The 15778-nt window shown below is 35.5% G+C and overlaps 3 protein-coding genes across 3 annotated transcripts in view; 1 reads left to right on the forward strand and 2 right to left on the reverse strand.

Moving 5' to 3' along the window:
• Positions 1-872, reverse strand: part of lrr37 (axonemal leucine-rich repeat protein) — a 5222-nt gene extending 4350 nt beyond the window's left edge. The window contains exons 1-2 of the mRNA XM_018811822.2: positions 672-872; positions 139-251 (exon numbers count right to left, since the gene is read on the reverse strand). Of these exons, the coding sequence (XP_018667367.1) occupies positions 139-251; positions 672-749 (191 nt within the window). The 5' untranslated portion in view covers positions 750-872. The remainder of the gene's footprint in view (positions 1-138; positions 252-671) is intronic.
• A 1177-nt stretch (positions 873-2049) lies between these two features.
• LOC100176744 (allene oxide synthase-lipoxygenase protein) lies at positions 2050-7524 on the forward strand. The gene is made up of 14 exons (XM_002119332.4): positions 2050-2203; positions 2270-2459; positions 2663-2791; positions 3133-3387; positions 3592-3688; positions 3914-4052; positions 4210-4458; positions 4588-4780; positions 4848-4928; positions 5191-5309; positions 5616-5732; positions 5794-5928; positions 6287-6385; positions 6904-7524. Exons 1-14 carry the CDS (start codon positions 2171-2173, stop codon positions 7081-7083), a joined length of 2016 nt encoding a protein of 671 aa, XP_002119368.3. The 5' UTR covers positions 2050-2170; the 3' UTR covers positions 7084-7524.
• On the reverse strand, positions 7468-13106 carry LOC100179065 (cell division cycle protein 20 homolog). Its single transcript, XM_009860275.3, has 12 exons — positions 12497-13106; positions 12229-12341; positions 11956-12081; positions 11411-11565; positions 11012-11120; positions 10585-10781; positions 10115-10209; positions 9688-9769; positions 8931-9065; positions 8588-8713; positions 8336-8467; positions 7468-7806 (listed from the first exon to the last, which is right to left on the reverse strand). Exons 1-12 carry the CDS (start codon positions 12649-12651, stop codon positions 7636-7638), a joined length of 1596 nt encoding a protein of 531 aa, XP_009858577.1. The 5' UTR covers positions 12652-13106; the 3' UTR covers positions 7468-7635.
• Positions 13107-15778: the final 2672 nt, after the last annotated feature.

The raw sequence follows: 15778 nt of genomic DNA on the forward strand, positions 1-15778 counted from the left end.
GTGTTTTGAAATTATTACAATAAAATTGAAACTTTTATAAATGTGCACTACTTCAAAAATAAATTTTAGAAAAGAAAATTAGTTAAATGTTGGAGAAGTAATCCATTAGTAAAATATTTAAAAGAAATCAACACGCACCTTTCATGGGCATCCAGTCTAACATAAGCATGAGCGAGCCCATTACCAATCTTACAAAGCAGATTTAAGCATTCTGGGACCATTTCTTGTACTAGAGGGTTTTCAGGCAATTTCTGAAATGAAGTTACAAATTTCTGTTACATGATAAAAGGAGAAACTTTTCTGTTACATGATAAAAGGAGAGAAAGTCAATAGATGTAACATTGGTGACTTGACACACAATTGAAACAGGAGTGACAGAGACAGACTGTGTTTTAGAATTCCAGTTTTACACATTTATCTTAAAACAGATTCTACCCTGTCGTTTAAAGTGTCTATACAAAAAAGCAGGACCGAGGTATCACATAGGTATGCAGTATTCAACACATTATTAATTGAAGTTTTCCATGTTTTTACTATGAATGTAACTGCACATTTACAATGTCACCTTATATTTTGTTAAAATAATTAAAAATGTAAAGCCTATATATAACATAACGCCAGTGTTGTCTATAATTTGTAACGTCCTGAGAGAATCTACTTAGAAAACTCACTCCCGCTTCAGTGATAACGCCTGCGTCTTCTTCTTCTTCCTCTCCAACATCGTCTTCAAAATCAGATCCTTCAGACATTTCTTACAAGAGGGCTTCTGCGACTAACTATGTTATAAAAACAAATTTACATCAGGTATTTTTATTCTTTTTAACGCAGTTAGAATGTCGTCCTGTGGTCTTAACAAATTGTACGTTCACAACTTTGGTGTTTTAACTGAAAATTGAGTTTTCCCGTTTGGTTCGTTTCATAGCAACCGCACTGTTAGATGTAATCCGACCAAGTGACAACCAACGTCAACGACTGCACTGCGAAGAGAAACATAGATTGATTTGTTTATTGAGATTAGTTTACTAAACCATCGTGTTCACATTGTAAACTGGTCCTAGTTTGCTAAATGTAATGCCACCTTTACTGCATGATTGTACTTCATTTATATACGTCCGAAAGGAAGAAATAATTTTTTTTTTTAAGTTGTCAACAGTGGTCAACTTGGTGAGCAAACTAAAGCTTAACCAAACAAATTAAGTTTCCCAACGTTCTCAAAGCAGCTTTGGGTTGTGTTCATACTTACTCTCGTTGTTTTAGGCCACCTAAGCGAGAACGTGCATTTATACACGCTAACGGCCAAACGAAGCATCGTTATTTCTCAAATGAGAAAATAAATTAATAAAACCACAGTCCGTATATAAACATATGCTTATATACAGACTCTGGATGACACATACTAACCCTCAGGTGCAAGGCGACAGTTGTGTGGGTGTAAGCAATTGCAATTATTAAATCATCATTAAACAGCTGTTTTAACGTGTAAATTCCATAAAGTTTATTGAGTTCACACGCATCACGTCATTTTACTCTTCGGTTGGATTCGCAAAATAAAGACACATACTTCTTACCCTTTTCAAAGAATATTACGGGTACTGCATGTCAAGCCGGGACGCGTACTCACGTGATGTCACATCAGTATTATCTGAATATACCGCTCGTTGTTAAATGCTGTAAAAATTTGATAACTGGTTATCGATCTTATAAATAACTAAAGTGCAACCCTGAAAAAAAGAATATCCAGTTTGGTAGAGCTTAGCTTATTGAGTTTGTGTTAAAATAAAGATCTGTTTTATAATGCAGGCCAAATAAGGAGAACAAACAATGTATTTACGCTCGAATAATTTCTCGGCGGATAGTGTTATAGAAAGACTTAATCGAAATTAAATGGAATACTTTTTACTCTTTCGGCGGCCGAACAACACAGCAGTTTGTTGTTGTTTGACTGAATTGTTTAACAGTTTATAATTTTTTGTGTGGGAAAACCAGATCCGGAAGTTAGAGCTATTAGGTTAATTCATACAGCACCGACACACGTAATTATCCCAAATTTGCGTTGCATTGATTACTTGCTCTTATTTGCACAGGAGTATAGTATAACCTGTTTATATTCCGCTTATACCAATAGGCCTACTTTAGGACGTACGTGTAAGCATAAACAAGGCCGTGTAATATGGAAACTACACTTTACACCATAGAGGCAAAGGTAAGAATGTAAATACTTAATGCAGTAATACATATCTGTATCTCTTTGAATGAAAACATTACACAGACTGCCAGTGAGTTCAGAGTTGGTAAAACTGACGCAACAGTCTCGATAAAACTTATCGGCGAGAAAGGACACCGAAGTACTGGGTGGTTGATTCTGGATAATTTCTGGCGTAATGACTTTGAATTTGGTCGAACGGATACATTTAATGTCAAAGCTGTGGACATTGGTTTACCCAGCGTTATCAGACTCAGTAAGTTATATATAAATACCTGTATACATTACGATTAAGTATGCTTGGAATAGACGGGGTATATACATTATAAGCAATGTGCCTGTGTGTAAGGGTGGATAAATACAACGAAGTGTTAGCGCGCGCATACAAGCAAGTCTCGCAATAACGGATACATCATACACCAGTAATTATAGACTCTTTATGTTAACAAACTATTTCAGAGTTGGACAAAGTCGCAGATCCTTACGGCTGGCATTGTGAAATGGTTATAGTATCTCAAGGGCGAGTAAAACGAACGTTCTACGTTTACGATTGGGTTCATGATGTAATGGATGTCGGCTACGGTAGAGGTAGGTAAACAAATGTGCCCGTAAAAATTAACGCCCTTAATTTAAACTAGATTACTGGTATATAGTCATCGGCGCAATACAACAACGGTGAGGATTTGATAATCTTACCGTTAGCACTAAGGTTATAGTTATTGTTATAAGTATAAATAAAAACGGAAACAGGAACTTCGCTTTATAGAATAAGGATGCGTTGCGTATTATGGTCATTTGGTTTAACAACAAAAACTTATCATTTTTGTTTTGTTAACCCAAAATTTCACCATGCTGCCCCATCCTATGTACGGTTAACGGTTATAGTTTGATGTTAAATTTTAAATTGCATTCGGTTTAAAATTTTGAAGCTCGACTACCTCAATATGAGTTGGATGATCACGTGATCGCGATAAGGCAGACGGAAGTGGAGCGAAACCGTGCCGAGTTTCGTTGGAACATTCGGCCAACAAGTGATGACGCAGGGTGGAGACTTCCCAGGTTTGCAGACGCGGATGAATATGAGGAGCTACCACGTCAGTTCCGGATTAGTGATGAACAAATAAACAACTTTTTCGGCCAGCGACAAATTGCGTTGCTTAATAGCCTCATGGAATATGCATCAGGTGCTGGAATTGTTTTTACAGTTGGGGCAATTTTTCAGTTCCACTATTTGTATATCCAAACATGTTATTCCCTCTAACAATTAGACAAGTTCGTTCTATATGGCGCAACCAATAGTGCGAATAGGCATGCCAACAAAGTATTTAAAACTTCATCTTTTACTCCAGCATTGTGTTTCCATGCTTACATCTTAAAAATGTTTCTAGGAATGCTACAGAAGAGGAAATTGACCGATTTTGATGATTACAAAGATTGTTTCTTTCATCCAAGCTTGCCGAATGACATTCCACCGTTTTGCGACAAGTAGGTTATACACTGTAAATAACTAATACACTACATGGATATCCAAGCTTTCCGTATATATATATACATACATGTTTCGTATATACATTTGTAGACCGATTACATATGATGATGTAATTTACGTTTGTTATCATGCGCCACACACCGCATTTAAATACTTTCTTTTATATTGGCTAACTGACCTTTAGTCGCACATGTGATTGCATCTATATAATACTGTTACAGGTGGTCAACAGACGAAGAATTGGCACGACAAATTTTAAATGGAGTGAACCCGACTTCTTTGGAAAAGTGCACCGAGTTACCGACTGGTTTTGTTCCAACCAAATTTGAATGTGGTGACGAAATACAAGATCAAATACAAGTATATTAATTCAATGATACGTTTGGTTTAAATTTATACAATTTAAATCTATTATAATATCAACATGGATTAGCTCATTTCAATTGCTTAAAATAATTTTAAACCTAAACGACAAAAGACGATTTATATAAATGTTCATTTGGCGCTCATCTCGCAGAAAGGAAGAGTGTTTATTGTCAACTATGCCAAATTCACCACGGAAGGGCGCCGTAACCGCACGAAGAAAGGGGACCGACTTTATGCCGGAGACCCAATCATGATTCTGTTGGTTGGAAACGATTCGAAGCTCCGCCCTGTAGCTATTCAATTGGAAGAGGACGGTCACGTGTTTACACCACGTGACTCGTATTATGATTGGCTCTTAGCGAAACTCTACTTCCGGTGCTGTGACGTTAACGTGCATGAGGTAGCCTATACGCTGTCTGTATGTTTGACCATAGTGGTTTGACATTCGTGATCAAGTAAATTGTTTATAACATTTAACTTTGTTAAATTGTTTCAATGTATATATCCTTTTCAATGTATTCCGTCACAGTGGAAATATCACTTCCTACGAACGCACGCTTCTATGGAGCCTTTTGCTGTGGCAGTTTTCCGTTCCTTCTCACGACGTCACCCATTGTACAAGTTGTTGCGTCCCCATGTACACACCGTCCCTGCAATTAACACAATCGCTAGGAAGAATCTGCTTGGACCAACGGCAGCTACCAACTGTTTCCTTTCTCTAAGTAAGTTAGTTCTTTGGTTACATTGCTGGCATGCCTATATATGGATACACTAAAAAAAGTGTCACAGATGGACTAGACATGGCTCGAAAAGCATTCCAAGATCTTCGCTTTAAGAACCTGCACATTTTGAGCGTGTTTGAGCAGCAAGGTAAGAACTAAAATGCTAAAAATGATACAGATAAAAGAATAAATGTAATTTTATTAAAACACGTTAAACTTTCATCTTTGTTTGCCAAGAAAATAGCATAATGGCGCATTTTTATAAAAACTGTTTGACAAAATTTCTTGGTACATGGTTATCTACGTGGTGTTGCTCGCATAACTTTACTATGCGCAAAACAGCAAATCCTGAAAAAGTAATGCGGGTGCTGGTTAAGCAGTGTATTTTATAACAAGGTTTAAAACGACAGGTACAGATGATAAGGAAGTTCTGTCTGAATATTTCTACAGAGATGATGCGCTTCTACTGTGGAAGGCAATACAAAACTACGTCACGTCCGTTATTTCAATTTTTTATTCAGAAGACCAAGTAAGTCGCTATCGCAGCAGCCATAGCGGATGAAGCGAGATTTGAGCTCGTTGCTACCAATGTGGTGTGCGTCATGCTCCAATTCCGTTGTTATTTACAGGTTTCTGTTTTTTTAACAACCTGCAAAAACATAGTTACAAATAAGCGTGGGCATGAGGCGTATGCAGCCATTATTTTATCTCTCGTGTGTTATAGCAATACTGGGCATACAATTAACAGCTTTTTGTAAACCGATCTTGGCCAGTGTTTTGTAATTTTAAACTAGCACCCTATATAAAACAACCACTTTATCCACTTTATCATTAGGATGTGGCCAATGATTGGGAGCTTGATAGTTTTGTTCGCATGGTGGCAACAGAGGGTTTCGGATACGACGGGTGCGACAGGGGATTCCCTCTGAAACTAGAATCGATTGATAAATTGGTTTGTGTCATTATCCTTGAACACGTTGTAAAGTTTACGTTCTAACATTATGACGTAACAGGTAGATTACATGACGTTGATCGTGTTTAATTGTTCGGTACAACATGCAGCGAGCAACTTTGGTCAATTCGAGATTTACAAGTTTATTCCAAACGCACCGGGTGGAATGAGACTTCCACCGCATAAGAAAGGCGAGGTATGACGTTAAGGGTTAATATTGTTTAATGTATAGTAAGGTGGGGAAAGATGGGACACCTTTTCATTCTATTTTCTAGTTCAATCTGGTAGTAAACAAAGAACATTTAAAGAATTATAAAACTGTATCTTCACAACTTTCATATTGACTGTTGTTAATTGTTTAAAACACGATCAGGATATTTGGATATTACGTGAAAAGGTGTCCCATTTTCCCCACAGTACTACATGGCAAAAATAACTTGAGTTTCTCGATGCTTTAACAACAAATCTCGTATGCTATTATGGACAAAAAGACCGTTTGACCAGCAAAAAAGACCGTTTGACCAATAAAACAATTGTATAAAATAATGTTATAGGGCTCGATGCAACGGATTATGGACAGTCTCCCGGACAACGTTATGGCAAGCTTACAACTTGGCACAGCGTTCCTGCTATCGACCTATGCTCCGAATGAAGTAAGTATTACGACGTATAAGGTAGAATACCGTTTTACGCAGAAAGCTTTAAATACATGAGCTTAACTTTGCTGAGTATGTTGAGTAAGAAGCTGCCCCAGCATTGGTAACAAATGGGTTGACTAAATCAATAGTCATAGCTTACACACATAAAACAAACATCGCAAAAGTAAATACCTGGCAAATCGCAAGCGTGCACGAGATATATATATATAATAGGATGGGAGAAGATGGGACACCTTTTCATTTTGGAACAAAAAACATTCAAAGAATTATTAAACCGTATGCTTTCGACTCCCACAGACCGTTGTTAATTGTTTAAACCACGATCAGAATTTAGGATACTTGGATATTATGTGCTAAAGGTGTCCCATCTACACCCATCCTACTATGTATGAAATAAGTTGTACCATTGATGTTCTTTCAAAACCAATCCAGCTGCACAACAATTTATATTTCCGTGCATGGATAACTTTTTAAATAGAAAAACGGTAAATGTATTTACATTCTACTTACAGGTATACTTGGGTCAATTCCCAATGAATCTGTTCGACGACGCGAGGGTCGATCAAGCCCAAGCCCAGTTCAGAGGAGAATTGAAAACAATCTCAAACCTGATTCATTCAAGAAACAAAGATCTTAAGTTTCCTTACGAGTATCTTCTGCCCGAGAAAATTCCAATCAGTATCGCTGTGTGATTGACAGATTTAAAAACATGTCATCTTAACCGCAGTCTATATATAAACTGAACTATGAAGGCCAGATATAAATGTTCTAAATCTAAGCAACCTTATAATCGTGTGAGAGATGATGGGAAACCTTTTCATTCTATTTACCAGCCATATTTGGCAGTGTATCCTCACGACTTCCATAGACCGTTGTTAGTTGTTTAAAACGCGATCTGGATATTTGTATATTATGTGCTAAAGGTGTCCCATCTTCCCCCAACCCACTACAGTAGTTTTTCGTTAAACATTTTTAGGTAGAACAGTTTGTATGTATATAAAAACATTATAAAAACTTTTTTTTGTAAATTTGCATTAAACATTTAGCTCATCTCGTTTACTGACAACAAGAGCATGTACGATGTATGAATGTATTTCACGCAGTTATCGTTTGTAATAAAGAAGTCCATTGTACATTAGGGCTAAAAATGGACAGCATTTAGAATGAATACTCATAACACAATTTGCGCTAGGTACCACAACATAGGACGCCTGAATTGCATTATATGTGATTATTAAGAAATTTCAACGAATAGAAAACAACGTATTGATTTTGCTTGATGTAGCTGTTGAGGGAGTTTTAGTTTTCTTTTTTGAGCTTGGATCGACAGCAAAACAATCCCATAACCTCAAAGATTCATCGGCAGCCCCCGAACAAACGGTTTGTCCATCCGGTGACATTGCTAAGTAGAGAACCTGCAGATTAAAGTCACAAAATTTAAACAACAATACTTAGGTCCCATAAGTTAATGTTAAATTAAACATATTCAGTGAGTTAAAAAAGGTACTGGTAATGTAGACGGATGGCACATGAAACAGACTTTATGTCATGGACTATGCCATTATAGTGCATTAAGATTATGCCGCTTCCCAAACTAGTGGTCATTCAGGAATTTTAATGATCTAACAATTAAAGAAATGGCAGTAACTTATTTGAATATAACATGGGTCAAACTGTTATTTCATGCACCTTGTTCCCATTTACAAGTTACGGGGTATGTGACTTTTTGAATGATTGTTTTAACAACTGAGATGTTCCACTGACACTGTACATACAAATGCATGTTAGTGGGTAATCATTTTTTGGGCTTAACGGCTGACAATTTGGACACCCCATTAGGGACCACCAGGTTGGAACAGCTGTCATTAATCCCACAAGGGTAGCAGCATGGAGCCTTGAAACCATATCCTCTTGGCTAGAGAAGCTTGATGTTCATTTACTTACCCTTGAAGTATGGCCCATTAGATCCTGCACCCAATGCATTGATGGATAGGACCATATAGTTAGTTGGTTGTGTACATATCCATGTGAAGATACAATCTCTTTGTAATGTGTCGACCACTTTAATGCACATACCTGTGTATAAGAAATTTGAGGTAACTTGGGTAATGAGTCAACCCTGGCTTAAATGCACTGGCCTTTTGGCCAAATGAATACATTAAAATAATTCGTAATATAGGATGGTGATTAATTTACCTGAGATTTGGTATCCACTGACTTGATACAACTCCCATTATGTGTGTTCCAGAATCTAATATGTCGATCAGCGCTTCCTCCACCTGATGCTAATACATTACTTTGCCAAGGACACCATGCTATTGCCTGCCATTAGATGATTATTCCTTTACAATATCATAAATATATGTATGTGTGTTAATTGATACAGTAAAAAATTAATATTACTCCGAACGGAGACATATTTAGAATACCTTAGTTTTTGCATCTTAATATAGGATATAAAATAACACAAAAAACATACTTTTTGTAGACAAGCAATGTTTTTTTCTGTGTTTAGCGAATAAAAATACAAAATGCTGACCTTGACAGCAGACTGATGGTCTGTGAACGAATACATAGGTTTGGTGTCCATGTGAGAATACACATTAACAATATTATCATTACTTCCACTCGCTAAGTGATGTCCGTCCTTTGACCATTCCAACCCACAAACCTCCTGTGTGTTTCAATTGGTCAAGTTTTAAAATTAATGCAACTTTGTTGATGGGTTTGTGTTTTTAGAATTGCTGGTTTTTTTTGTTTCTAAGATTTTTTTTTGTTAAACAATACATAAAATAAACAAAGCAAAATAATTGTGCAGTTACATTTAGAATTTTAAAAATCTTAGTTTAAGTAAAATTTTACGACTGATAATATGTGTAAGAGATCAAGAAGTGCATAATCACACAGAAGCTCTAAAAATATACAGTAGGGTGGGGGAAGATGGGACACCTTTTTATTCTATTTTCCCGTCCAATTTGGTAGTAAACAAAAAATTTTCAAAGAAATATAAATCCATATCCTTACAACTCCCAAAGACTGTTGTTAATTGTTTAAAACATGATCAGGATATTTTGATATTATGTGTCAAAGTTGTCCGACCTCCCCCCACCCTACTATACAATAATGTAAGATGTAAGTTTAATAATCTTTCTAGCAAGAATATTCTATGTACACATAATTTGAAATTCTACTCAAGTCACCATGATCAGGGATTCAGGTTAAACTTAAATTGCTTAATAAGTTTATATTATGCTTGGCATGTTAGCAGCGACGTTTTTTATGTTTTTAAAACTAACCTGTGAGTGCCCGGTTAAGGTAGCAACATGATGGTCAGGTACTCTCACATCATGGTGGTGAATAAAACCATCTAATGAACCACTAAATATAAATGTGAATTAAAATAAAAGTAAAATAGTTTTAAGGTAGTAATTCGATTACCATTTAAGACTATTTAGATAATCTACTTCTTAAAAGATCAATAATTGGTTATTTTTTTAATTGTAGCTATTTCAAACAGTGTTTTATTTTATTTAAAACAGTGTGCTTTTTGGTTAAATACTACCGCTTCTTTGTTCAAAACACCACATTTTAAACCTTGATTGGCATAACTTAAAGTGCTTTGATTTACTCTCAGTGCCCCATTACTGTATAATTAAACTCAAAATGTTAAAAAAATGATTTTAAGGAAATATAGGCCTATTTAGATATTGTTTTAATTCCCACCTTGATAAAATATATTCATTCCATGAAAGCGAACAAACTCTTGCAGCGTGACTTTTCATGTTTCTCATTCGCTTGCTGGCTGCTACATCCCATAACTGAAGGACAGCAATTTAGTATTAATAAGATTTTAGAATTAGGTATAAAAGTTAGTAACACCTAACACGTATTTAATTTGAAATCATTCCCATACAGCTTACAATTTGGGGTGTTAAATTAATAACTGAAACTGTATAAATCTGGTGAGCACACTGTTTATCGTCTTTTTGTGACTAGTTACACCCTAGTTTGCCAGACCTTTAAAAAGTAAAATCAAAGACAGATTAAAAAACAACAAGTAGTTAGGATAGTAAAACTAAATTGAATAATAAAATTGACATAAAACTGACCAATCATAAACAGCATAATCATGATGTAAGCTTGTATTAGAAGATAGTGCAGCTTGTTTAATGTCAAATTTACATGACAATCACCTGAACTTCAGCATCACTGTTCCCGATTGCTATGTGTTCACCATCAGGCATCCACTTGACAGATGATACGTATTCGTTCTCACCTTCCATTGTCATCAGCATTGTGATGTCACCACACGAGGCATCCCATAGGTAAACAGATGGTCCAAGGACGACTGCAAGCTGATTGGTCGAACTCCAATCCAATAAATTTAAATCTAAAAAAGGACATTATATAAATTATAGCTACTATTGGCTTTAATGATAGAAAAAATTGGTAAAACAATAACATATGATATGCAGTTTGACTCCAAAGTGTAAAAAAGTTACCATGAAATATAAATATCTCTTTTTAGCCATAAAACTTGGACACATTCTACTAAGTAGCAGAATGTTTGTGTGTCACTGTACTTAGAAATGCAAAACAAAAAAGATAATTGCAACTTACAGAAGTCATTTCCAAGATCTGGAGCATCCAGTATTCGACTTGCAGTGGTTGGAATGTGTCGAGTCTTCTTACGATCTGCCATCGATTTCTTACATGAACTGTACAATACCTGTGATTTAAATGCACAGTTTTAATGCCTTAAAATATGACTTTCCATTTATGTAAGTTGACCTATGTGATTGGTAACAATCTTTTGCTACACAAGGTTGGAGGTTACGGTTACCAATAATGTATGTATGTTGTGTATTTATTAGCAAAATCTAAACTTTTAAAATGACTTGTGAGTTGTGACTAAACTTATCACATTCTATTCAATACAATGTTTTTAGATGTATAAAACCTACAACTGGCTATATAGAAATGGGAGAAAATAATTAAAATTACACACAACTGAAGTACCTTAGTATTATTATGGTAACCCTCTGCTGCAGCTGGACGAGCTTTAAAAGCAAGAATCCTCTCCCCACCTCCAATACCACTGGCTCGCTGCAGATTCTCACTCATCCTCCTCTTATAATCTTCCTGAGCAAGAGATCCAGAGTTCTCTTGGTCACCTGAAGCATTTATTAAAGTTACTATAACATTTAACAATTACGTTTTGACCAATTTTGAATAATAATGACTTCAACACTTTCTTCATTATACTTTTGGTTTGACACATTTACACACTATTGTATGGTAGCATTAAACAGTAAGAGTTCTTTATTGAATTGCGAATCGCCGACCTGGTATTTTGTAAATTATTCGACCAGATAATTTGATTTAAACATATAAAACCGACTGGTGTAATAACAACGGTCATTACCTGGCAAGTGGCGACATAAGGATGAATAGTGTTATATACCATTTAGTTATTTAATCATTCATACTTCAATCTGCTAATTAGTGACCTACACCTACCATTACATTAGACATTCATTTAAGATAAGATAAAGGTAACTCACCATTTTCTGACACAATCCTGTAATGTCCAAGCTCAAAGTTTGTTGCTTGTCGGTTAGGAATGAACCTGTCACCGTGACCAGGTGTTCGATTCAAACTTGAATTTTTACTCGAAGGTTTCAGTTTACCTGGAAGATGTAGAAAATACTTACTTAAAGAAAAAGGGAGAATTATTATTGGAACAACACCATTGTCCAGGTAAGCTGTAATTTGGTGTCAGGTCAAAAGTTATTTTAAAAATATTCATTTTTTCTTTTTTGGTCCTGTAAGTTTACCTGGTGTTTTGTTTTTGCCGGAAGTTGGTGTTCTTGTTGAACCGGGTGTTTTGTTGACACTTTGTGACATTGAACGATTCTTCGAAGGACTGATATTTAAACTGAGGTGATGACTGTAACATGAAATATGAGGATAGTAAGTATGAAATCACACATTTCATAAATTATTTTAAATAAGGTTCCTATTACAAATAAGTTTTCATTCAATTGGATATGATAGTATAAAAAGATGGTTAAAAATAGATTAATGCTTTTACCAAAGACCCACCTAACATTTAATGATTTATTGTGCAAACTAAGATTGCCACATCCGGATAAGTCATTTGCTTTTCTTTGCCACCTTGCAATGGGACCTGCTTGTAACGGTTTGTCCATTCTTACCAAACTATTCACTTCATTTTCAAAATCAAACTGGGATGACATATTAGCAAGGTCTACCTTTTTTAAACTTTAACTTAAAACATGAAATTAAAAAAAGTCTCAGTTTAACATACTTATTACAGTATTCAGATTCTTTTATAAGCGGATAATATAGGACCCATAATATATTTAATTAGTCTTTTGGTAACAACAATTAGTGTGCGAACATATGTGATGATGATATGTTAAAAGTTAACCCAGTGAGGCAGAAATTAAAACCTGCAAATATTCTAAATAAAACAGATAAAGGTATGTGAAAATTTTAATGTTGTTGTAACGACGAATATGGTACTTGCTAAAGGGAAAAATGTCAGATCAATAAAAGTTAATTAATTGGTAATCTTTTAGGTGGTGACCAGTTCTACATCTCAGCCTCACTGTTGTCTACTGTTCAATTGTTTTGAGAAATTTGTGTCAAAAACAAACTTTAAAGTACGGTATTAGAAAACATGCTTTGTCACCATAATTTGTCTGCCGTGTGTAAGGACAAGTAAGATTAACGGGTTTATTAAAATAGCGATGCATATACCATACGTGATACTGATACGTATGGTTCGATAACCACATAAATATTTCATATTTCACTTATACATTAAGCAGCAAATTAAAAATAAAACTTTTACGAATGAGAAATAATTATAACTGCGCCAAGCCATGCAACCAGTGATTTCACAACACATAGTTAGTGTTTTAAATAAAACAAAACCTCTAATAATTCGCACATATGCCTCACAACGAGTTAGAGAAATTTTAAATATCCCTCTTTCAATAATTGCCAATGACGTCATAAGGCAGTTTAAAACATAGAAATAACAATTTTAACACTATATTCGAAATCGGGGACATTCATGAATTATCAATTTAACTGGAAACCGATGCTGGAACTGTTTTAAATAATTATAGAAACTCAAATGTGTGTAAATATTCTACGGGGAATTAATGTGCATATGTGCACGTAAATAGAAAATAAACAAAAGCCATGCGTCATGCCAATCTTTTATTGTATCTCTGGATAAATGAACGCAGGGTAGCATTTTATCCGGCGCCGTGACATATTGGTTAGCGCTCCTGCCTGTAACCCAGAGGTAATGGGTTCATGGCTCGACGCTGCTACCATTGTGGGCGTATGTGTCCTTGGGCAAGACACCTAACGGCAATTGCTTCAACCCAGTGGTCACTAATGGGTTGTCCAAATTATCATCTTAAAAAAATGAAAAAAATCCCAAAAATCACCCACAAAGTAACATATACATGGCAACTCGTAAGCTGGCACGAGGTGTTAAACCCGCGTGATAACAATAACTGTCGTTTTTCGGCCATGCGAAGATATAGTAAGTTACATTCATTCATTTATTATTATTGAGCACGGTAGTGGTCGTTTTCCGGCCACACGAGGATATAGTAAGTTACATTCATTCATTCATTCATTCATTCATTCATTATTATTGAGCACGGTAGTGGTCATATAGATTCTTTTCTAGGTCGAACAGTTGTTCTTGCTTTGGGCACGTAGTGATCATATAAACTTTTTTTCGTCGAACAGTTGTTCTTGTTATTATCAAACTATATTATATATTTAGAATTTTTGGACCAGATTTTTAGATTTTAAACCACATATTTAGCGATTAATTATCGATTACTTTACTTTTTGATCAACAGCGCTAAATTCAAAATACTGTTTTCTTTACGTTGGAGTGCAAGTATAAATAAAAAGTGTATCTAGTGATGGTCTTTAATATCTTTTATTAAAAGGTACTCACTCCATAATGTTTGTTACACCGGGCAAGCTTCGAACTCGAGACATTATAGGCTATAGTCGGGTGGGGAAGACGGACACCTTAGCACACAACATCTAAATACCATGATCGTGTTAACAACGGTTTATAGGAGTTGCGAGTATACAGTTTTCTATCTCGTTGAATGCTATTTGTTTACTGCCAAATGGGACGAGAAAACAGAATGAAAAGATGTCCCATCTTCCCCACCCTACTATATAGTCTGTTCCCGGCACGTGACCTAATCGATTGAGCTAAAAGTTACAGTCATACAATCAGCCGATAAAGCTGGTATGTCTGTGAATTTGGGACTTTGGGATGGTGCGTGTTAATGAGATAAGAAATCCACACAACGATTAACGCCTAAATCAAACTACTACTATTCAAGTGAGGACGCATCAAAGGCACTACTCTTATACCTTATTATCATTTATCGTAATTAAAACATTATTTTTATTAAACCTCATATGATTAATATGAACTTCTAACACTACATGGATTTCTAACACTAATAAACGGTTTGTCCAAATCCACAAAAACAAGCGCTTTTAAGCGACGACATGGCTAACTAGTGTAAGTTTACAAGTCAACACAGGGTACAGGAGTATGGCAAAACGTATTTACGTTTTACCTTTTGCTCCACAGTCACTAATGGCAACTGAAACCGCCTTGTTTGTTACTTCTGGTTTGCTTTTGATTAAGCTTAGTTAACCGTTGTAGTAAAAGGGGGAAATTAATATTATGCTAATTCGTTTAAATACGTTCTTACTCATAACATAGGATCTTTAATATCTGGTATTTTAGAGCGTGCCCATTCATCGAAGCTATGCTTTCTTGTTATATCTTGTCTACCACTCCCACAGAAATAAAAAAGAGTAGAACGCGCAACTTCCCAAAACCGTGATATATTCTTTTTTCTATTCACGTGACCGCCAACTCCGTCCCCATTTCGCTTGGTCTCCATTGTAAAAGATAGGCGCATAGTAGTTTTAAGAGGTTTTTGCTGTTTATTTCAAAAACTACACTAACTATTCCAGTTTATTAGGCCAGTTCACTTATTTGGTAGGTTAACGCTTACAGTTTACCACTTTTTAGGAAATTTAATTATTTAATAATTTTAATTAAAAACCTTCAAGCAAACGGTTTGTTAGAAATATTTGTATATTAGAAAAAAGTTGTTTTACCCTATAACTTTAAATCAAGTCAAAAAATGAAGAAAAACTAGATGAAACGACCTCGATTCCATTGACTACAATAGTAAACGGGAACGACCCGCAAAAGAGAGAGAGTGTATCGTGCTCTCTCCTTTGCCGACATAGGAGATGCGCGTTCTATTCTTTTTTAGTTCTGTGACC

The sequence above is a fragment of the Ciona intestinalis genome, chromosome 5, assembly GCF_000224145.3.
Source record: "Ciona intestinalis chromosome 5, KH, whole genome shotgun sequence".
Lineage (NCBI taxonomy): Eukaryota > Metazoa > Chordata > Ascidiacea > Phlebobranchia > Cionidae > Ciona > Ciona intestinalis.